General features: G+C 46.0%; 2 protein-coding genes across 9 annotated transcripts in view; one reads left to right on the top strand and one right to left on the bottom strand.

Annotated features, from left to right (window-relative positions):
* The window catches only part of ZNF106 (zinc finger protein 106), a 70,743-nt gene extending 61,770 nt beyond the window's left edge, over positions 1-8,973 (top strand). For all 6 annotated transcript variants that reach the window (XM_066276930.1, XM_066276935.1, XM_066276931.1 and 3 more), the window contains 3 exons: positions 1,130-1,201; positions 3,747-3,893; positions 4,544-8,973. In XM_066276930.1, the coding sequence (XP_066133027.1) occupies positions 1,130-1,201; positions 3,747-3,893; positions 4,544-4,600 (276 nt within the window). In that variant the 3' untranslated portion in view covers positions 4,601-8,973. The remainder of the gene's footprint in view (positions 1-1,129; positions 1,202-3,746; positions 3,894-4,543) is intronic.
* Positions 8,974-9,471: 498 nt separating this feature from the next.
* The window catches only part of CAPN3 (calpain 3), a 67,016-nt gene continuing 53,922 nt past the window's right edge, over positions 9,472-22,565 (bottom strand). For 2 of the 3 annotated variants that reach the window (XM_066276952.1, XM_066276951.1), the window contains 15 exons: positions 21,896-22,056; positions 20,637-20,806; positions 20,289-20,300; positions 19,389-19,597; positions 18,601-18,637; positions 16,475-16,492; positions 13,501-13,614; positions 12,430-12,507; positions 11,969-12,026; positions 11,815-11,879; positions 11,263-11,331; positions 11,093-11,171; positions 10,807-10,923; positions 10,277-10,335; positions 9,472-10,056 (listed from right to left, as the gene is read on the bottom strand). In XM_066276952.1, coding sequence (XP_066133049.1) covers positions 10,030-10,056; positions 10,277-10,335; positions 10,807-10,923; positions 11,093-11,171; positions 11,263-11,331; positions 11,815-11,879; positions 11,969-12,026; positions 12,430-12,507; positions 13,501-13,614; positions 16,475-16,492; positions 18,601-18,637; positions 19,389-19,597; positions 20,289-20,300; positions 20,637-20,806; positions 21,896-22,056 — 1,273 coding nt within the window. In that variant the 3' untranslated portion in view covers positions 9,472-10,029. Of the gene's footprint in view, positions 10,057-10,276; positions 10,336-10,806; positions 10,924-11,092; positions 11,172-11,262; positions 11,332-11,814; positions 11,880-11,968; positions 12,027-12,429; positions 12,508-13,500; positions 13,615-16,474; positions 16,493-18,600; positions 18,638-19,388; positions 19,598-19,847; positions 20,248-20,288; positions 20,301-20,636; positions 20,807-21,895; positions 22,057-22,565 lie in introns of those variants that run through there. The other variant, XM_066276953.1, reaches the window with a different exon arrangement.

Below are 22,565 nucleotides of genomic sequence, written 5' to 3' on the forward strand. Positions count from 1 at the left end.
CCCCCAGCCTGCCCTGTCATTGCCCTCTGACAGCTGTTAGGTGCATTATTGATTGCCTTTCTATCTTTTGGCATAATATTATCAAGATGTAACACAGTAATATTGTTGACTATTTAAGTCATTTTCTATTAATAGCCAAAATAATTAAAATAAAAATCTTACATCACCATTAAGTAGAAGATAAATTTAAGATGTTAAAAAAAAAAGAGTGGTGCTTTTTCCAGAGACTTTGTGATCTGAACATTGGAATAGAGTCAGGAGATTTGGCCAATGTGGCATAGTTATAGCAGGCCTAAAAGTAGAAGCTAACTCACTTAACCCTGCTAATTCTTGACTTATTTAAAGAATGGGTGTTTTTTGCCTGACCAGGCAGTGGCGCAATGGATAGAGCGTCAGACTGGGATGCGGAGGACCCACATTCGAGACCCTGAGGTCGCCATCTTGAGCGCGGGCTCATCTGGTTTGAGCAAAGCTCACCAGCTTGGACCCAAGGTCGCTGGCTTGAGCAAGGGGTTACTCAGTCTGCTGTAGCCCCATGGTCAAGGCACATGAGAAAGCAACAAAAAACTGATGGTTGATGCTTCTCATCTCTCTCCATTCCTGTCTGTCCCTATATCCCTCTCTCTGATTCTCTGTCTCTGAAAAAGAAAGAAAGAAAAGAATGGATGTTTTTCAAACTCTGAGCAGTAAAACCCTTTGTTTCAATAAAACACAGATGCCTAATATGTAATGCCCAGTGGAATCCAGAACTACCCCAGTTAATGTGTAGGTGGTTGCCTCTGTGCCCTGCCAGTTTTGTTGTCAGCCAGGGTCCCAAGAGTGGCTTTCTAAGGAGCACAGCTTCAAAGCGCTTAGAGTAGAAGATCTATAAGATACTTCCCCATTGTAGTACTTTGGGGCTGGTTTTGGTTTAGTTTTGTGTTTTCTTAAATTGCTACAAGTAGCTTTTGGCTCTTATTTTGAGGATGTTTTATAGTTTTTTTGGTATGTGTTTTGGTCTCCCATCCAAGTACTAACCAGGCCTGGCCCTGCTTAGCTTCTGAGATCAAACAAGATCGGGTGTGTTCAGGGCGGTATGGCCATAGACTTGTCTGTGTTTTGGTCTAATGCGATAAACCTCTTTCACCAGATTTATACGGGCTGTTATGATGGCAGTATTCAGGCCGTGAAGCTGAATCTGATGCAGAATTACCGCTGCTGGGTAAGGAGTAAAAGTGTTGGGAGTTGCATAACTCTGGGCTAACTTATAGACCTTCATTGTCATCAGTGTAGCATATTTCTATTTAAGCATCCATTTTATACCTTCCAATGTAGGACAAGGAAGCTTATTTTTAAAAACCATACATAGCCTGACCAGGTGGTGGTGCAGTGGGTAGAGCATCAGACTGGGACACAGAGGACCCAGGTTAGAAACCCCATGGTTGCCAGTTTGAGCTCAGGTTCATTCAGCTTGAGCATGGGGTTGCTGACTTAAGCTTGGGATCATAGACATGACCCCGTGGTCACTGGCTTGAGCCCAAAGGTTGCTGCTGGCTTGAACAAGGGGTCACTGACTCAGCTGGCACCCCCTGGTCACGGCACAAATGAGAAAGCAATCAATGAATAACTAAGGTGCTGCAACGAAGACTTGATGCTTCTCATCTCCCTTCCTGTCTGTTTCTATCTGTCCCTCTCTGTCTCTCCGTCACAAAAAACAAAAACAAAAAAAATACATAAAATGCTTTTATATATTATAATTCTTAAATGAAAACTCGATTTTAAGATAGGATCTGAGATATATTTAAATATTCTCCACTCAGGTTATCTCCATGGTGGTTCTTATTTTCTATTATAAAATCAGTACATGCTTATAAAAATATCAACAGTGCATGTGCATAATAAGTATATGAAATAAAAACTAGGAGTGTTTTTTTTCATAATCTGCCCATACTATACCCATTCTTCAGGGATTACACATATTAATAGTTTGGTTTGTATCCTCATTGGTTTTGGGAAATTAGCAAGTAAAAATTTATAATCCTGAAGTTTTAAACCTCAGCTTTCTAGGCTAAATTGCATAGTTTTTATTTTGGATAGGTGCTGGTGATTAACCCTCAAAACTTTCACATTTATTCCTTATAAGCTTTAATTTGTTCAGTCAGTTCTAGTATTAGTCACCAAAGAAAAGTAGCAACACTGAATTCTTTCCCCGAAACCGTGACCTTCTGTTCAGATTGATATTAGAATGAACTTGACACTGTCCATTTTAAAATTTGATTTTAGCCTTATCCACAGCTTAATTACTTTTCGGCTTTTACTGAATTTTACTACCTTTTTTTTATATTACTGTTTGCTTTTTTAGTCTTCTCATTGAAGAAAAACAAAATCTAGGACAATGGGATATAGAATATAAAAATAGTTATTTTTTCTAGAGAAATGGGGAAAATTCTGTCTGATTTTAAAGTTAGAGAGGTGGGATGGTACTGACAGGAAATATTCAAATTTGCATTACATTGTAGAAATAAATATGTTAAAATTAGAGTCATAATTTTATTAAAGCAAGCCTGTAGGGAAATTTTCTGACTAACAAGTGAAAGCGAGTCATATTTAGAAGTAAAATTAAAAATTTTAAAAAGTAGATGACCGCAAGACTGTGGGTTCAGAATCGTAAAGTCAGCTTTCATGGCAAACAGTTTTCTACAACAAATATTTCCCCAGGTGGGTTTTTTAAAATCTGGTAGTTTTATTTTTCAGTTTACAAATCAGTAGTTCTTAGAATTTTCAGTCTAATAGGAATACTCTTTGACTTTTTAAATAAAGAGACAAAGAAGCTCTTTATGATGGCAAGATAAAGATTAAGTATGATTTAAACTGAATTTTATGGTAACTTGTCCATAAATACTTGCTAACTTTTTCTTTAAATGTCTGTATGGCCAGTAATTGTGGCCATTGTGGCCATTCACGTGCAGGTTCTCATTGGATTCAGGCAGATGGTAAAGAAACAGTGGAGCCAAAAAATGGTGGGCCATCCTTTTATAGAAGTCTCGCACCAGACGATGAGCAACACACAGGGAAAATACTTCCCTTTCATTCAGGGCTCCCAAAGCCACTGACATTATCTGGTTCCACAACCAGGAGAACCTTCTCCAGTTTCTCCTAGAATCAAAGGCCTCATCAGTTTCAGAGGAGCTCGCAAAAGTCCCTCATCTCTGTTCTCCATCTGCACACCTTCTCCTCTCTGCACAAACTGGCTTCTTCAGCACCCTGCATTTTCTCCTCACTCTGCAGACATGGCTTCTTTCTTTCTGCCTCTTCTCCTCCTTCTCTGCCCTTTTCAAAACTTTCTGGCAGGAAAAACTTCTCCTCCAGCAAATCTTAGCAAAACAATAGCCCTTCCCAAGCAGGAAGGTAATTTGCAATTTCACAGACCTGGTGCTGCCCAGCCCCCAATGCAAACTATAAGCAAGCAAACATAAAAATCACATTTTACAAACTTATTTGACCAAAAATGTCTAATGATGATGTAATGGCAACCTTAGTGCTTTCCCTTCTTAAAATACCAAAGTGTCAAAAGGGTTCCCATTCTAATCAAGGTTCCTTATCATATTGATGATTAATTTGATGTCCTCTGGCTTTGTTTTACTAGCCAAGAATAAATGAAATAATGAGAGACTTTTTGTTTCCACCAAATTTATAGTATACAAGTAAGAATATTCTAATTGCATGTTTCCAGTACCCTTTTAACTTTCTCATTCTGTTCTCACCAGTGGCATGGTTGCTCTCTGATATTTGGCGTTCTGGATCATTTAAAACAACATTTGCTGACTGACCATACAAACCCGAACTTTCAAACTCTGAAATGTCGCTGGAAGAACTGTGATGCTTTTTTCACTGCTAGGAAAGGATCTAAACAGGTATGTGACTTGAGATCAGCCTGAGGTCATTCAGCCTCTGGGAGCAGGGTTTTTTTTTTTTGTTTTTTTTACAGAGGCAGAGATAGACAGGGACAGACAGACAGGAATGGAGAGAGATGAGAAGCATCAATCATCAGTTTCTCGTTGTGCGTTGCGACTTCTTCTTAGTTGTTCATTGATTGCTTTCTCACATGTGCCTTGACCGCGGGCCTTCAGCAGACCGAGTAACCCCCTGCTGGAGCCAGCGACCTTGGGTCCAAGCTGGTGAGCTCTTTGCTCAAGCCAGATGAGTCGGCGCTCAAGCTGGCAACCTCGGGGTCTCGAACCTGGGTCCTTCCGCATCCCAGTCCGACGCTCTATCCACTGCGCCACCACCTGGTCAGGCTGGGAGCAGGGTTTTGAAACCTCTTTTGCCTAATTAGAATGTTCAGAATTGCAGTGAATAGGGAGAGTCTAGGGAATTTTTGTTATTATAATTATTACTCAGACATTTGGGGGGATGGCTTAGTGAGATATCAACAACAATGCTGGGTCCTAACTGCCTTGCATGAGTGGATTATAGAATGTACCCGTGAAGCTCTTCTTGGCTTTGACTTTCTCTTGTCCTTCTACCAACTTCTCTCTCATGGGCCCTTTTCCCTTTTTCCTAGGATGCTGCAGGACACATTGAACAACATGCTGAGGATGACAGCAAAATTGATTCTTGAAGTTTTTTGCCTCCCATGTTGGGAAGTCATTAGTTGAACTAATTTCACAGTGGCCTCTCACAGACCACTCTCCGCCCTTCCCCAGTGAAGTGGGGAAGGAAGTGAAGCCAGGCTTACCACTAGCATAAGTCTGGGCAGCTCTATGGGACGATAGGTTACACTTTAAATTCTTGTTGGAGGTTTATCAGATTTAAACAGATTTTAAGGAACCATATTCCTCTGGGACAGCATGGCATATAGTAATTTATGCTACTACTGTTCTCCAGATGTTTATTAAAAATACAGATCCTAACTAGTTACCTAATTTGACCCTAATCATATTTTTATTGATTTCAGTTCGTGATTTTTATTTTATGTTCTTATTATGGTTTTAACTTGTAGTCGGGCTTTTAAGTACCAGTTTGTTCAAATGCTAGATTTTTAGAATCCATTTAAATTTTTCCAGTTGTAATACTGAGTATTTAAATTGAAAACAAATAATTTCCTTCTTAACAATTATGTTTAGTGTGTTTCAATGTTTTCTTGCTTTGTAGATGGACAGAGCTGGCTTTAAATGCTAAAGGGAGACAGATTTTTAGCAGCTAGAGTGACTATTCTGCTGACTATATTAGGAACTCAGCAGATCACATAATGCCAAGTCCTTACAGAGAGCACTACCTAGTGAACCTCTCTGCAGGTTGTGCTAGAGTGCTTAGTTCAAGGCAGCACATAGACCTAATGTCCACCTTGAAATTTTGCTGTTAGACCTAGCCACTCGCTGCAGCAGGGGTCATCAGGCTGTTTGAACTGAAGGTGTAGCCTTTATCACCCTTTTGAGTTTCTGACTCTACAAGGCTGCAGTGGGTTTGAAACCTTTTAGTTTGTTCCATTGCCAAACCCTGTTTCTCCCATTCTCTAGCTGTGCTTAGATCAGCGGTTCTCAACCTGTGGGTCGCGACCCGGGGGTTGAATGACCAAAACACAGGGGTTGCCTAAAGCCATCGGAAAATACATATTTATTATACAATACATTTTTAAATAAAATATATATTTCCGATGGCTTTAGGCAACCCGTGTTTTGGTCACCTCCACTGGGGTCGTGACCCACAGGTTGAGAACCTCTGGCTTAGATTGATGGCAGCCATCAGGTACTTTCTCTGGGCTAACAGGATGCTCCCCTCCACACCAGCAGCACCCCAGATGGGTGAGCTAGGATAAAGTACCTGAGTTCAGGCCCTGGCCGGTTTGCTCAGTGGTAGAGCGTCAGCCTGGCGTGCGGGAGTCCTGGGTTCGATTCCCGGCCAGGGCACACAGGAGAAGTGCCCATCTGCTTCTCCACCCCTCCCCCTCCCTTCCTCTCTGTCTCTCTCTTCCCCTCCTGCAGCCAAGGCTCCATTGGAGCAAAGTTTGCCCGGGCGCTGAGGATGGCTCTGTGGCCTCTGCCTCAGACGCTAGAATGGCTCTGATTGCGGCAGAGCAACGCCCCAGATGGGCACAGCATCGCCCCCTGGTGGGCGTGCCGGGTGGATCCCGGTCGGGCGAATGCGGGAGTCTTGTCAGACTGCCTCCCTGTTTCCAACTTCATAAAAATACAAAAAGGAGGAAAAAAAAGTATCTGAGTTCAGTTTTGAGGGCCTTGAGCAGGCTTCTGAGAGACTGATTTCTAAAACCATTGTCTTGCCTTCACCTCTCTAATCGTTGGGAAAGAAGAGTAGAATCTGGTGAAGGTGAAGATTCCACCTATCCATTAAGAGCAGCCACATTAACAAAGCCTTAGTGAGATTGCTTTGTTTTGGGTCATCTCTGGACTCTTAAGAGAAGCTATAGAAGTGTGCTTTTCATTCTTTTGTTTCTGGATTCACAGAACTCTTACTTTGCAGAGATAGGAGAAAGGAGGAGAGCCCAGTGTCATATAATCAAGGGTTAGGATGTAGCACCTATTGTTTTCGAGGGTTGCAGAGCATCCAGGTTTCTCTCCACTCCTGTTAGTGTACACACATCTACTCACAAGTCTTCTTCACTCTGGCTGAGGGCAGGGAACTTTACTAGGAATTCATGGATGGGATTCAACCCCTTGAAATTGTGTGCAAGACCAAGTATGTGTTCTTTTTTTTCCAGGCAAGGTTCTAATGCTTCTTACTGGATCTAAAACATTAAGAACTAGTATAGAAGCTCCTACTAGATAATGAATGGCCCTACAAGCTATTTACTTCTGTCTTTGTGAATGGTAAAACTTTTTTGTTGACTACACTATTGAGATTTACATGATACTTGAGAGAAAACAGAGTGGGTCCTAGTGCACAAAGACTGCTGTTTCTCTGTAAGATTAAGAAACCTTTCCCACCTCTCACCCCTGTTTCCTGTACAGGTAACCAGAGAAGCTAGGGTGTTCTGCAGGTTTGGGAATGGTGATTTCCCAGGAAACTATATTTGGACTTATTGCCAAACCTGGCATTTTTCTCTGGGCTGTAGTGAACACACACTTCTAAGTAGGCTAGGCAGCATGCTAAGAAAGTCTCACATGCTCTGTTGCATAGGTGTCCTTCTGTCCTGCCTGAGGACATGTGTGAAAAGATGAGTGGTGGAGCCTTTGTAGGGCAGGTGTTGGGCGATCACTGGGAACCTTTGCAGGTAGAATCAGTAAGGACCGATACGGGTTTCACTTTGGTAGAATTGTGCAGTCTGCCTACCTTTGTATGAATGCTCGATGTATAGGTGTATGCACATGTAGGCACCTATACTTGTAATACTTTCCCTCATTCCCAAAAACGTTCTTTGAAGAAGTGGCAATAATGTCTTTGTTTCAAGGATGTGTAAAGTTTGTTTAACATCAGGTTAGCGTGTTATCCTAAATGCACTGTTTTAGCCCTCTGTTTAGAAATAAATGCACCATAAACATCTTGCCTGGTTATGGATGGTTATATTACTTTTTAGTGTCTTGAAAGTTATGCAGAATTTTAGCTATTTTTAAGTCTACAATGTCTTGACTGATTCTGGCCCTCTCTCCTCACTCAGAGAAGAGCTGTGGCTCAGGGATTTGCATTAATTCTGGCATTTAGTACTTTTTGAAGAAAGGAAACCATTGCATGACCTGACAGAGCCTGACTCATTTCTAATAAGGAGTTGGAGGGCATTTTTTAGAATGGTATTTTTAATTACATGTACCTACTTCTAACGGCTAGAAGCCAAGGAAAAACCACAGTGTAAATCCTTTTGTGTGCCTGTGCTGGTGTTACAATTGTAGTTCTGATGTAATATCAGTCCCTTCAAGTTATAATCGGGTTCAAAATGTGTTTTGGCATACTACTTTACTCTACTCAGTTATACAGCAGTGGAACACAGTGCCAACAGTACTCTAAGAGCAAAGAATTATTCTGACCTGATCATACTTGAATTTAAGAGAACATTATTGCTACTACACTCCTGCTTTTGTGGGGAGAATTCTTTTCTATCTCAGAAGAGTTAGCAGTTGAGTGTTTAGCTCCTGACCTACCTATAAGTTATAGGCAGTTCACTGCTGTTTAAGTGATAATTTGCCTAACAAAGGTTTTTTTGTTTTTTGTTTTTTGGGAGTAGATTATATAGTGGACTTTATTGACTAGGTATGTGGACGATTTGGTGGGAGTAGGTTACAACACTTCGTGGAATGGTATGGTATGTTTTATGGAAGAGAATTCATTGCAGAGGAGATCAAGGTATATTGTGAAGTGAGATTTGAACAGCATGTTCCCTCTAGTTTGCTCAAATAACTGCAGTTAATATATGCTGACTTACAGATTTTGTTCTCATAACCCAAAGGAGAGCTTTAGCTCTGCTATAAAGGCCATGCCTGCCACATTGAAGTAGTAATTTTGTCCTTGCCCCAGATCATTAGGACCCTTAGGATTGCAAAGAGGCTGTCTAATAACAAGAAATAGAAGCTGTGGTAAAGGTTATTTGGGCTACACTGAGTTCCATATACAAGCAGATGTGAAATTTTGATGTTGACCAAACCTACTACTTATCAGACAATAACCTCTAACTTCACCTCCAACTCCCGAGTATGTGGCCCTGCTGGGTCACATGGCTACTAAAATTTCCCAGATTTGTTCTAAATTTAAAGTAGTAGACCATTTGGATTGGAGGAAGAGGGGAGTAAAGGAGGAAAGGATGTTGAAGATCTTTCTTCTGCTTAAGATAAATATGTGCCCTAGAGCTGCTCCAGCACTCCATAATTGAATTTATGTTGAATATGGATTCGAAGAATGAGATCAGATAACATTTGATTGAAAAATGTTTATAAACAAATAGCTTAACCTTCTTACATTTTGGTATAAACCTGTGAACTTCATAACTTTGTAAAGCAAGATATAAAGCAAATACAAAAGGAAAATAAAGTACTTTTACTAATTGTTTACTTTTGTTACCTTATCTGCATATTCCTAGCCAACTCTTTCCATGTTGGCATAAGGATGAAGAAGAAAATTGGATGGAAAACACAAGGTGGTTATAGATAAGCCACAGACTATGGGCCAGATAAGTTGGGCAGACAGCTACATTTAAGGATTTGTTCACAGTCCTACACACAGTTCAGTTAGTTAATGGACGAGCTAAGATTAGGTAAGTGACCCTCCAGTTATAGGTGACCCATTTATTCTTGTTCTAAATACCAACAGTTATTCCCCTCCCTTTCTTCATATATCTTAGAAAGTATTTGAGTGATTTCTATGCTGAGGCACCGATTCAGGCATGATTAAAGTGGGATTTGGGGTTTATATGTATATGTATGTGTTTTCCATTATTATATTATGAAACTAGGGCCCTCAATATGTGATAGGTGGGTGTTAAGATTGAAAGCTATCCAGCCCTGTGGCTGATAATCTAAATGTGAGAAAACAAAATACAGTAGAACCAACCATATACATGCCTTTATTTAGATCAATTTTTTTCAGAATGCCTACTTAATGAGTCAAACAACCCAAAGTATCCAGCTCTTTCACTGAGCTAGTTTACCCCAGAGCAGGCCCATCCTGAACTAATCAGACAGAACCGAGTGCTAGTTTGGTTCCTGTCTCATGGGTGGGAGGATGTAAACATGATGGAGGGCTCCAGTCCAGGAAGTCCTGAGTGCCACTGATGAGCACTTCTGTGAACAGCCGAGAGTACACTAAGAGCATTTGCTCGGATTCCAAGCAAATCTCAGCTGGGCTACAACTAGCTGAGGCAGACACACTTGCCTCCATGTGTAGAGACAAAGTTCCTTAACTGAAGGGTCAGTTTGGGAATGACAGATGGACAGAGGCCCTGAGGTTGAGCGGGAGTGAAGTAGAGGAGGAACAAGACTCATGAGGTGCCTGGAGGCCTGCTAGGGGTGCAGCTACTGTAACCGTTGAGGTAAGTGGCTCCAGCTATATTGGGTGAAGTTGAAATCCTGAGCGATCCTGCCTGGCTTTGACTGCGGCTGGCGTGGTTCAGGCATACATGGTCAGCTGCAGCCACTGAAAGAGGAAGTCCCAAGATCAGAGTGCAAATTTTCCAGCAAAAAGTCACTTTAGGAACTGAGGCCTCTGGGGCCATGTGCTTCCCTTTATGTTCCTCTCCTATCCCAGCCCTCCCCCACCATTTGCAGGTGAAGGGCACACACTGGTTCCAGGGCCTCGTTGACTCCACCTTGAATTTTAAGGCACAGGGGAGTGTACTACTTCTCGCAGGCTTTACCTCTAGGACGTTGAGTTTGATGATACCGTCTCCATCCTTGTCGAATGCATTAAAAGCTCCTGTGTGGAAGAATGAGTACAGGCCACAGGCTCGCTCTCCCCACTACTATTGTAACTTTTTATTTTATTTATTTATTCATTCATTCATTCATTCATTTTAGAGAGGAGAGGGAGAGACAGAGAGAGAGAAGGGGGAGGAGCTAGAAGCATCAACTCCCATATGTGCCTTGACCAGGCAAGCCCAGGGTTTCGAACCGGCGACCTCAGCATTTCCAGGTCGACGCTTTATCCACTGTGCCACTACAGGTCAGGCCTACTGTAACTTTTCTTGAGAGGACCATGCTCTGCCAGGCAGAGTATCACCAATAGCCCTCCCTTTCCCAACCCATTCGGAGCCTAAAGAGGGCCTTCACCTTTGCTCAGCCTGGATAGGACATTGGTGAATGACCGGGCTGAGTTTCCTGCTGCCACAGCTATCACTGTGAGAGAGGAGGCAGGAAGGGCATAAGAGTGGAAGGTACCCCCACTTACTGAACATGCCCTCCAGCCTGACAAAGCAGCAGATGAAACTGTCAAAGTCGATGTTCATGTGTTTGTCGGCATACCGCATGGTGATGATGTCGTAGAGCTGGCAGTTTAGGTGGAATCCTGTGGAGGGAGCACTTGAAAGGAGGAAGTAGAGTTGCAGTCCTTAAGGCTGCATTCTGTTTTCCCTGCCTCTTGGGAAAGGAAAATGAGAAGCCCTTTCTCCTCTGCCCCCATCCCTGCTTCCACCAGCCCCAGTCCCCATTCCGACCACTCCCTTTCGCCCCGGCACCTGCATCATTGACTGCATTTCGCATCTCGTAGCTGTTGATGGTGCCAGATTGATCTGTGTCATAGTGTTTAAAAATTTTCTGGCAATAGAAATTTGAGGGCAGACAGTTACACACTAAACCCCTGAATCAATGTCCTCTTTCACTCCCACACTTGATTCTCTCTTCCCACCTGCCAGGATTTAATCTTCTTCCAGAGGTGATGGAACTCTTGCAGGTTCAGTCTCCCAGAGCCATCTGTCTGGAGGAAGGTCAGGGCTACAGGGCACACAGCAAAAGCCTCCTGGAGTAGGAGGGGGGTTTCTAGGGGGCTCTGCAGGGAAGGCAGCCCCATGGAAGGCGCTGCCCAGGATACCCTACCCACTGTCCTGTATTTAATGCACTGTCCAGGTGTTTAACCCTCTCCTCCATGCCTCCCCAATCAAAGTTAGTTTCAATGACCCAAGGAGCCTGTCTCCTAAGGACCACTTTGGCTTGAAAGGGGCTTGGGCAGACTCCCAGCCTGAGGTAAGAGTGGGGGTCAGAGGCTGTTTACAACCAATGGCCTTTTCAACTTGTACCTCCTCCAACAGCTCCTTTCAGACCAGCAGCCAGGAGGTTCTGATTCAGGACCTCCTTGAGTCTTTCCTTGTACGTGAATTTGGTACCCTCTGCCTGAATGGGCACCCCTCATTTTTCCCTGGCCCCCTGACAGAGGGTTGGAAGTGGGGGGCAGGAAGGATACATCCAAAAGAGCAATCATGCTACGGCAGGACTCCAGTGTGAACCCCTGCGTCTTCAGGTCCTTATCTGGGAGGTGTGGAGAAGAGTGGGGAGCCACTTTTAGATAGCTGACCCACAGCCCCGCCCCCCCTTCCCACATACAGGCAGCCACTCACGTTTGTTCACAACTGTGTTGAGGATATTCTTGAGCTCATCTGCACAGATCTCCATGTCCTGAGGAGGAAGGGAGTGGAGTCACGGTTCAAGAGTCCAGCAGCTGGGGGAGCAGAGGCTTTGCAAAGTGCATCCCAGCTGTCCATGCCTGTCAAGCCCCTGTCAGTGCTATTCCATCACAGGGAAGCTGAGGCTTTTCTGTGGAACACAGTCATTGCACCCTCAGCAGTCCAGACTGCAGGGGGCAGCTCGAAATAGAAAGGCCTCTGAGCCACCTGGTGGGTGCCTCTGTTGAAAACTCAAGGATTTGACTTGGGGGTTTCTATGCTACACACATATATCCCATGTTTTCACCAAAAGCCAAAATGAGCTCTACTGAATAGTGCTGAAATAACTGGTCCTTTGAGCGGTTAATGAAGGAGACAAGAATCTGTGGGAGTTGGGTTAGGAGGTAGGTACTCACATCGCCCGCAATTTGCCTGAAAATGTTCCGGAAGTGCTGCTGCTCTTCACTTTCCTGGTCAGAGTTGCCAGGCTGTGGCTGTGGAAGCACAAAGGAAAACAGGTTCACAAGGATCAGGGAGATGGACAGACCCATGAGGAGAGTTCCTTCTAGGCTGCAGGAGCCAGAGTGCCTACAACAGCCCTAGGTGGCAGCAGGAGCTGGGGACAGGGCAGATACTCTCCTTTCCTGGTCAAGCCTGGTGAGCTGGAGTGAGAATCATCTAGGCACCCGTGACCCTTCACTACATACCTCCCCAGCCCAGACACTCAGACACAGGAGATGTATTAGCCGTGCAGATGTATTAGCCATGTATTATTAGCCTGCATAGGCAGCCCCCCTGGTCCCTTCCCCCATCCCCACCAGCTAGAATCCTCTCCACTGTGTGAGCCTGACCATCCCAACCAAATGAGCCCCAGCAGGACAAAAGGAGCCAGACGGTTCTGATACCTCCAGCTGTCTGTTCCCAAGGCCAAGTCCTCAAAGGACCCTTCTCCCCACTCCATTGTATGGGTGCTCCAGGATAGAGGAGGTGGCCCTGGATTTATCTGTGGACTTTTGTCCCTTAGCCCTACCTCCAGTCACTGCTCCATGACCACCTCTCCCTACTCCAGTCTGACACCCTTCCCTGAACTCTGGGGACTGCCATTTCTGATGTTAGCCCCCTTTTCTGCTGCTATTCTTTATCCCCCATTGTTAAGAGCTTGAGGACACCAGAAAACAAGGTGTTCCATCTCAGGCTTTGCCTGCCCCTTCCCTTGGTGTCCTGCCTGGGTCAGCCCAGCAGGGAGGCTCAGCCTGTCCTTCCCAGGCCTAGGACTCTCGTGTGTGGTGGCCAACCCCCAAGACGTCCACTCAAGCAACATCCCCAATTTTAGAACTTGATGAGCGAAAAGGTTGGTGAGAAAAATCCAAACCTCTGGATGTTAAAGGGACACTCTGTGCCTGCTGACCCTCCAACCTGAGCACCCCAAAAGCATAGGAGGCCCCAGTGTGTGCTGGCCACCCCATTCATGCCACATGCTCAGAAACCTGCAGGGATTTCTTTTGCTTATCAGGGCTTGTTTTGTCTTTGCCCTCCTCTGAATCCTGGTCCACACCCAGTTCCTTGTTGCTGTTTGCTCTGTCCGAGACGAAGATGATGGGCTGGAGAGAAGAGGGAGGTAGGGAGGTAGGAGGGGGCAGGGAGGATGCAAGGGTTACAGGCTGAGCAGGCACAGGGAGGCGACCTCCTCCCGGAGCAGCTGGTCCAGTGAAGAGGGAAAGCTCAGTTAGCTGCTCTTGAACCTCAGTTCAAGCTCCATTTCTGCTATTAACAAGGTGAGGAAAGATGCTAAGTCTCTCTGGGCCTCAGTTTCTTATCTCCTCATGATAGAGTTATGTGGATTAAACAAGGTAATAATCACATGTGAAAATGACAAAAATGCTAAAAGCAACATACCGCATGCAGTGATTTTCAAATACTTTGTAGACTTTTTTTTCAAATAAAAACACTATTCAAATCTAATTTCCCAGCACCCAGTGTATGAGTCATTCAAAGCAGAGCTTCTCTGCTTGATGCAGAGGGCAGAACTCTATTCCCTCAGTCTCCCTGTATCAACCATGGCGGTCACCGTGGCACCTCCAAGGAACCCCAAGGACTCCACAAAGCACAAATTGAGAAAAGGACTCTGATTCGTGGCATGGTCAATGGGTGAGAAGTCAGAACATGGGGCTGGACCCAGCCCTGCCATCGCAGGAGAAATATCCTCTCTGGCTTCAGTTTACTCATCCATTCATGTGGATAAGAAATCCTGCTTTGCACTTCCCATAGGGCTCTTGCAGGGGTCACATGAGATATTGAATGTAAAAGTGAACCACAAAAACATTTAAGATGCTACACAAATATAAAATTTAAGGGATATTTTCTAGACATGCTCATGCAAGCGAAGAGGATACATAGAGGGTGGACAGCAGCCGCCGGGCTGCATCAGTCCCCGGGGGTGCCACACACCCTGCAGGGAATGCAGAGGGAGGCTAGCCTGGGGGGCCCGTGGCGACAGTGCAGAGAACAATGGGGGAATCAAAGTCTCTCCGTAGAAAAAAGACCTGACTGGTCTGAGTTCCCATCTGCCTTTCCATGCTATCCATCTAGGACTGCAAGAATGAACAAACCTCTGGAAACAGCTCAGCTTTGGCTGCTAACAGGCACCCAAGGCCCCAGCTTGCTCTGCCTTTCAAGGAGAGCTTAAGCAATTGAAGATTGCAGGGATCCCAGAGCAAATGAGGTCACATTCTTATGGGGGATGTGTGCCCATGCCAGGCATATATCTCCAGGCCCAGCTGTGGATCTGGGCAACACAAGGGGCCTGCACCAGAGAGGTGAGAGCAAGAAACATGAGTTTTAGAACAGACAGGTATGATTTCCAGTTCCAGTTTTCCCGCTTATTAGCTGTGTACCATTTACAGAGAAGTTGTTTTGCTTCTCTGAGTCTTTATCCTCACCTATAAAAGAGAAATAATGACAGCACCTATCTTGTAGACACTGTTGTGATTGGAAAGTATGTTTCATCCCCAGGATGGTGTCCAATGTGTGGTAGGTGCTGGATGAATGTCAGCTCTGGTCTGCACCAGCACCAATACTTGGAGAACCCCTACTATGGGACCTTCTAGATGCCATCATAAACACTAACAGCACACATTATCTTGTGGCTACTGCCCTGTGAGCTTAAGGATGTCCAAAGGTCAGTTATTTATGAATGGTACTCGGGTACTCTGGGTGGTCAAACCAAAATTCTCTAAGGGGTAACCGTTATTGGAGGCATTAGTGCCCTGGAGACTAGGGACAGTTATGGGATAAATGGAGCAAGGATGGGGTAGGGGGAGTTTTGTGATCTTAAGGTCCAAGAGTACACAAACAAACGATCCCTGATCACAGATGAAAGCTCTGATCTAAGGCCCTTGAGATATTCTTAGCACACACAGTCGCCTGTAGCAGTGGTGTCCTTACAGCAGAGTGACTATAACCAGGACACCCAGGAGAGGCTATCTGAGGCTCTGGTGAGTCAGGGTGACTCCCTCAGGACCCCAGGAGGGAAAGCTGACCAGATAGCTCTCATGCCTTGTTCCCCCTAGAGCCAGTCAAGTTGGGCAGAATGCTGGGGCCATGCAGGTGGAGGTTCTCTCCCCTTTTGCCCTCTGCCATCTGGATACAGGCAGCCCATAGCATCCACTAGACCCATGATTTAGAGAGGACCTCGGTTCAGTGTGAGAGGTCATTGTTTAGAAGGGCATTTGCAATAGGCTTCACCTTGAATAAGAGCCCTGGCAGTGACTTAGTTCCTATAAATATCCTCTGCCACTCTTTTCCCAGAAGGCTGCATAAAAAGAAGTAGTGGGGGGGAGGCAAGGAAGAGAGAGGAGGGAGAAGCAGCTGTCCTGTCTACAGAGCGGGCAGCTGGCATCCCAATACCTTCACTGTCCATGGAAACCCTTACACAACCATCTCACTGTACCCTGACCTATAGAGCCTGCTGCCATGTCTACAAGATATTAATCCTTTCTCAGCAATGCCAAACCCACATCTGAGAAAGGTGGGCTGTTGCTTACTTTTCTGCAAGACCCCTCCCCACCTTAGGCCCATTTCCTCTGGTTAGCCATCCCCTCCCTCCCTCACGTGAGAGGCAGGCAGCAAAGCACCCCGTTCAGAGCACAGACTCTGCACCTGGCTCCCCCTGTGCTGGCTCTGTGGCCTTGGGTAAGTTAGTCAACCTGTCTGTACATCTCTGAAAATGGGGATAATGATAGTACCACTCTCATAGGGTTGTTGAGAGGATTGAGTTTATCCACAGAAAGCACCCAGAAGAGCGCCTGGCAGAGTCCTCACTCAGCGAGTGTTAGCGTCCATTGATCCGCACCGCCGCCACAGGGCAAGGGGCGGGGCAGCAGGGGAAGGGGCAGGTCCGAGCGTACTCACACACATGCACAAAAGTCCATGCAGTCTCCCCACTCACCCAGATATACCCACCTTGGGCTTTTTCTTTTTCTGCACAAGGAAAGGAAACAGTAAATGCAGATTAAATGAAAAGCAAATTTTCAGAGAATCCACTGACCTTTGGCTCCCCTGTGATCTGGTTCTCAACTTCGGGTAGGATCTGGGATTTAGAAATCCAGATCACGTGGACCCAAAAGGGGCCTGAAGGGTGAAGGGGGAAGAGAATTCTCTAGGCCCTCAGACTGGTGGCCGCTATGCCTTTGTTAGTATCGTTCACTCTGTTATTAGACACAGCTAAGGAAAGGGTGAGTCTACCTAATGTTTTATATTTTTTAATGAAGTTGGTTACTAAAACACCAAAAAAGTTGCTAACCCAAATTGGCTCCAAAATTAATTTTGTTTGATTTGTAGTTCTGTTTGTTTTTTTAGCAAATGCTTAAAACAAGAAGACATAATGGAAATCCAGGTTTGGGGCTTTGGGCTTCTTTTATAAAACTAGGTCAAGCAGCCTGTCTTGACCTGTGGCCCCTGCAACAACAATCTGGGAGAGCAGCTGCTCTCTGTGCCCTCCAGGCACCACCAACACCACCAGGACAGTCGTCCCTCCAACACAGAAGCCAAGTGGAGTTCAGAACTGCAGGCCACTGTAGGGACACCAAAACCCCTACACCTGCCTGCTAGGTGACATGCCAGCTTCCATAAACCTTTGGGTTTGTAACTCCTGATATACAGTGTACACTGATTACTGGTGTCCAGAAGATAAGAATAGCGCCAAGTGCACTTAATACTGAAAACAATGTCTGTGACCATTCAGAAGGCACTTGCAGATCTGGCACTGGTGCAGGGTCAGGATTAAAACCATGAACTTCACTACCCAGAAGACAGTTCAGTGGGGCATTTGCTGTCCTGTTAGTGGCCCAAGATACACTCAGAGCACAAGGGACTGTTTACTAAACAGGATTCAAAGCCCCAAGGCAGCTGCAAGACTCCTCAACATAAGGAGACCCCAGTATACACAACCCTGTACTAATTCTGAGCCTCATACCCCTGGAGACAGGTCTTAGCATTTCAGTAGGGGAGAGAGCCTGAGTCTGTGTTCAAAGAATCTGGCTGCGAGCCTTGCTCACACTTAAGAGCTCTGTGAACTCAAGGGAGCCATTTAACCTCACTGAACCTCCACTTCCTTATTTTATTTATTTATTTATTTATTTAGGTGTCAGACAGAAAGAGACAGAGAGAGGGACAATTAAGGACAGATAGACTGGGAGGGAGAGAGATGAGAAGCATCAATTCTTCGTTGCGGCACTTAGTTGTTCATTAATTGCTCTTATATGTGTCTTGACCGGGGGACTACAGCAGACCTAGTGACCCCTTTCTCAAGCCAGCAACCTTGGGCTCAAGCTGGTGAGCCTTGCTCAAACCAGATAAGCCCACACTCAAGCTGGTGACCTCGGGGTTTCGAACCTGGGTCCTCCGCGTCCCACTTTGACCATCTGGTCAAGCCCCCACTTCCTTATTTTAAAACCAGGGGTTATTACCTTATTACATCTCAGAAACCTTGCAAGAATCAAGTGAGATAACACATGTGAGAAGGACCTGGTGAGGTATAAAACACATGAATACCAACCACTACCTGAGGGCCATGCTGTGTTAGACACTTCGCACACATGCTCTCATTGACTCAGAGCTCACAAAAGCCTTGCGAGGTATGTGTTACCCCCATTTTAAAGATTAGGAAGCTGAATCAGAGGGTTTATATAACTTGTCCAGGTGAGCCAGCTAGTAGCTACAGGACCAGGTTTTGATGTTGACTACAGAGCTGGTGTACTTTCCTTTCTCTGTGTGAGCTCCTGCCTCGAAATCTAGTGTTAGCTGCTGCCCTTATCATCCCTTCCTGTGGCCTTGATCTCTCCCTCTCATGGTTCAAACTGCTTCTCCCTTCTAGGACTCTCTTCTGTACTTCCCAGCCTCTGGGCTAACTGCCTCCAGGACCATAAAGCCCATTAATTAGTTCTGCTCATGCCAAACGGAAGTTGTAGTACCATAAAGAAATTGCTCGGTACACCCCAGACTCCCATCTCCCTCTGTCAATATCCACTCTCCCCGCCACCACCTAGCTGTCCCCTGGACCCTCTACATATAAGAGCTAAGCCACTCACCACTGGTCGATCCACGGAGATTGTATTTTCAACTTCCCTGTGAGGAACACAAACATGAGTGGACTCAGTGTCACCAGGAGCGAGTAGGAAGTACAGAGAGAATTTGCTCAGGTCATGTGACTTCTCAGAGCTAAGTCGGGACTAACCTGAAGAGAAGCCCAGGAATTAACATTCCCCTCCCCAGCAAACCAGCCGCATGGAGGCAACCATCGCCAGCAGCCAAGTGCAGACACACAGGCTCTCATTGGCTTTGCCCAGAGCTCCCAAAACATGATGCAGCCACCTACTCATAGATTTCTGCTTCTTTCAGGGACAAAGATCAGAATGGCAAGGCCTAGGAACTCATCTGTGGTGGCTCAGAGGGTAGGATGTGGCCCTGCTGGACGTTTTGGCTGTCCTTGCCTAAAAGTCCTATCACCCCTAATACTTCCTATCCCTCGTCCCTACTTTATTCCTTCTCCTTATCACTTACCAAATTCTAATATACTATATGTATCTTTTCTTATACATTGTTATCTCATGCTAGAATGTTAATCTCCATGAGGGAAGGGATTTCTTTCTGCTTCATGCACTGCTCTGTCCTCAATAAATACCTGTGGGATGACGGACTGAATAAATGAATGAATAGGGAAGAAGCCAGTGGCTTCGGTGTGGAGGAAGAGGTGCAGCCTGGTCAACATATCCCAGGCCCCCGGCACAGACCGGTCCAGCTGCCTCACGCCTCTGCGCTCTGGAAGGGGCCACGTGGACTTTTAGGGGCAGGTGGGGAAAGCAGGGCTGGGACTCACTCGGAGAGGTTTCTCTTTTCAGAGAAGACGCGGAGGATGAACTCTCCCTCCTGGTGGGGCTCGTATGTAGAGGGCACAATGACGTACTCGCTGGGAGGCAGGCGGAAGCGCTGGGACACCTCCCTCATGTTGATGTAGGTTTTGCTCCTGGCCTTGGAGGCGTTGTACAGGAAGAAGTCCTTCTGCAGGTGCTGTTTGTTCCCATGCATCTGAAGGAGAGTAGAGTCCAAGGGACCTGAGCCACTTGGGAGGGACACCCTATCCTGCTTACAGTCCCCCTCCAGCGCTCCCTTCCCAAGCCCTGGTCACTCAGTTCACAGCTGTGTCATACCTACTTCCAGTTCCCAAGGCCTCAAACAACTCAGTATCCCTGGAGCTCCCTACCCCATTTCCTCTTCCTTTCCTGTTGTGATTCAGAAGTGAAGTTCAAGTCTCATTCCTGCACTCAGGATCACTTACCCGAACTGCTGTTGGTCAACTGCAATCACCTCCAGGCCGGAGAAGGGCCCCAAGGAGGCAGGAGGGGCCTTAGCTGGGGCTGCGGGTGCCAATTCCTCTATCCCAAAGAGGGCAGTCCCCCTCAGAATGTGACTGTGTACCTATGTATGAATGTGAATGTGTATGACTGTGAACAAGCATGTGTGCCAGTGTGAACAAGTGAACATGAATGTGTGAGACCATGTGTGTGAAAGTCTGGTGGGAAGTGAGGAAGGGCACAGCCTGAGCGTGGTCGTCAGGAGATAATGCACCTGCTCTGGAGTTGAGGAACATGGGCAAGGCCCTCTCCTATCACAGTCCTGGTCACAAACCCCACCAGGAAGCTTCCCAATTTGTGACAATCAGACACAGGACCCCCCAGGTAATGCTGTACACAACTGCTGACTGCTGCCACTTCTGTACCTCTTTGGGAACCTTGAGGAGAAACAGAAAAAGCAGACACTCAGATTCTGTGGATCTTAGATTTGAATGGAAATGAAAAACTTGCAGGAAGGGAACACCAGCAATTGTAGAATGGTTACATAAGTCTGACTCCCCATGTACTTACCTGGCCAGCCCTGACCCCACTCGACCTCCCCCACCCTTGCTTTCATCCACTCCTTACAAATATCTATGAGGGTCTGACATGGTGGGCCTGATACCAGGAGTTGTGGGGTCACTGAGTATCAGGGAAGCCAGACGACCCCCCTGTAAGTTGGAAAGTATCCTCCCGGAGAAGGTGTGTGTATCTTGGGCTGAGGCTGGACATACCTCATAAATGGCGAAGCCAATGGTAAAGAGGTTGGCCCCCAGCTTCCGGTCTTTCCGTCGGTTCTTCTGCATCAGGGCCACCAGGAAGCTGCAGATCACCTCTGAGTCCTCAGGGTCATCGTCCTCCTCCAGGAGCTTCAGACGGTACTGCGGGTTGGTCCAGAAAGTGTCTGTGCCCCCAGAAAGAAAATGTACATTCAGATCTGCCTCTTGGAGAAAGGGCAGGAAGGGAAATGGGAAGAGGGAACATATCTATCTTTGTCTCCCACATCTAGGTGCTCAGTAAATATAGAAGGAATGATTTAGGCATCTAATTATTTGGGGGGTGGGGTGGCAGGTAGCTAATAACTTACATAGATGGAGCTGCCCTGATTGGCTGTGTGCCTCTTCCTTTCTCTCTGAACTTTCATTTTTAGTCTTTGCTGATGGCTTTGCTTTCCTCACCTGTCCCTTAAATGATATTGGTTCCTGGGATTTGGTCCTAGACTTGTTCGCTCAGCCCACCATTGTGCCCCTTAGGCTGTCTTACTCACTTTCACTTTTTAACTGCCCCCTACATGCTGATGATGCTTGAACTATAGGTCCCAGCCTCCATCTCTCTTATGGCTCCCTCCCTCCCTCCCTCCCTCCCTCCCTTCCTCCCTCCCTCCCTTCCTTCCAGTACCATTCTACCTATACATCCAGCTCTCTATTACACATCTTCACCTGATATTGTACAAGTGACTTATACTTTCCATGCCCCAAATTAAACTCCGCCCCCCTACAGCCCACAATCAACCTCACTAAAAACAAACGACACATGGATATTTTTTTCTTGTGTTTCTTGTATTGCAACATTGATACCATCCACTCACACCTTCAAACCGGAAATCTTGAAGTCATTCTTCATCCTTCCTTCCCCACATTACCCAATATCTTCTTCCCTAAGCCTTCTTCTCTCCACCTCTGCTGCTCTTGACTTGGCCAGGCTTCATCATTTCTGGCTTGAACGATTGCAGTCACTGCTATCTCGATCCTCCAGTCCCATTCTCAGCATTATGAACACAGTACTATTCTGACACACTGTCCTGTTTAAAAGTTGTTACCAACCTCCCATTACAAGCTTCTCAGCATGGTGGTTCCCTTCTCAGTAAAATAAAGAGGGTTTAATAAGATAATGTATGTCTGGGACTTAGAAGAAACTTGGCAAATGCTAGTTAGTATTATTCTACCTGAACTTATTCTGCTCGGTCCCTTCCCCCATGCAGAGCTTCTCCCACCTGGGAAGTTGCGGCAGCCTCCAGCAGAGCAGCCCCTCACCCAGCGGCCCTCGTTCACGGACACCGTCCAGGTCTGAAGCTTGTCAGACTCCAGGGCATCGGCTGTGAGGTTGCAGATCTCCAGCTTTGTGAAATGGTAGATGAAATCGTCATATGACATCCTGAGAAGTTGGGAGAAGAGAGAGACTCATATGGGAGGCTGGGAAAGGTAAGAACCTAGGGCTAACACAGCCCATTAAAATAGTCCAGCAGAAACTGGTTACAGTCCTAGAAAAGATCATATCCTCCTTCTTTAGGATGAACTCTGTCAATTCCGGTGTATCCACCCCAAACTATTGTCTTTTTCAATAATGATTCAAAATCCTGTGTCCTTGATGGGAGAGGTCAGCAGCAATTCAGTTTTCCAGAAAGTTACTGTGTGGCTCTCCCCTGGGGCACCATGCTAGCCCTAAGAGAGAGTTCGGGAAGGACAATTAAACAGATAATTTAAAGGGCGATGAGTATAAATTAATTCTAGTCCTAAGGAAGACAAAGGGGTCCTGAAGAAAGTTCCCGTTAAGCTGAGACTTGAAGGCTGAGTAGAAATGACCTGCGTGAATATAAGGTGGCATTGGTGAGCAGAGTAAGCAGAGCTTCCCAGGCTCAGAAAACAGCTCTGCGAAGGCTGAGA

This window comes from Saccopteryx bilineata, chromosome 4 (assembly GCF_036850765.1).
Source record: "Saccopteryx bilineata isolate mSacBil1 chromosome 4, mSacBil1_pri_phased_curated, whole genome shotgun sequence".
Taxonomy (NCBI): domain Eukaryota; kingdom Metazoa; phylum Chordata; class Mammalia; order Chiroptera; family Emballonuridae; genus Saccopteryx; species Saccopteryx bilineata.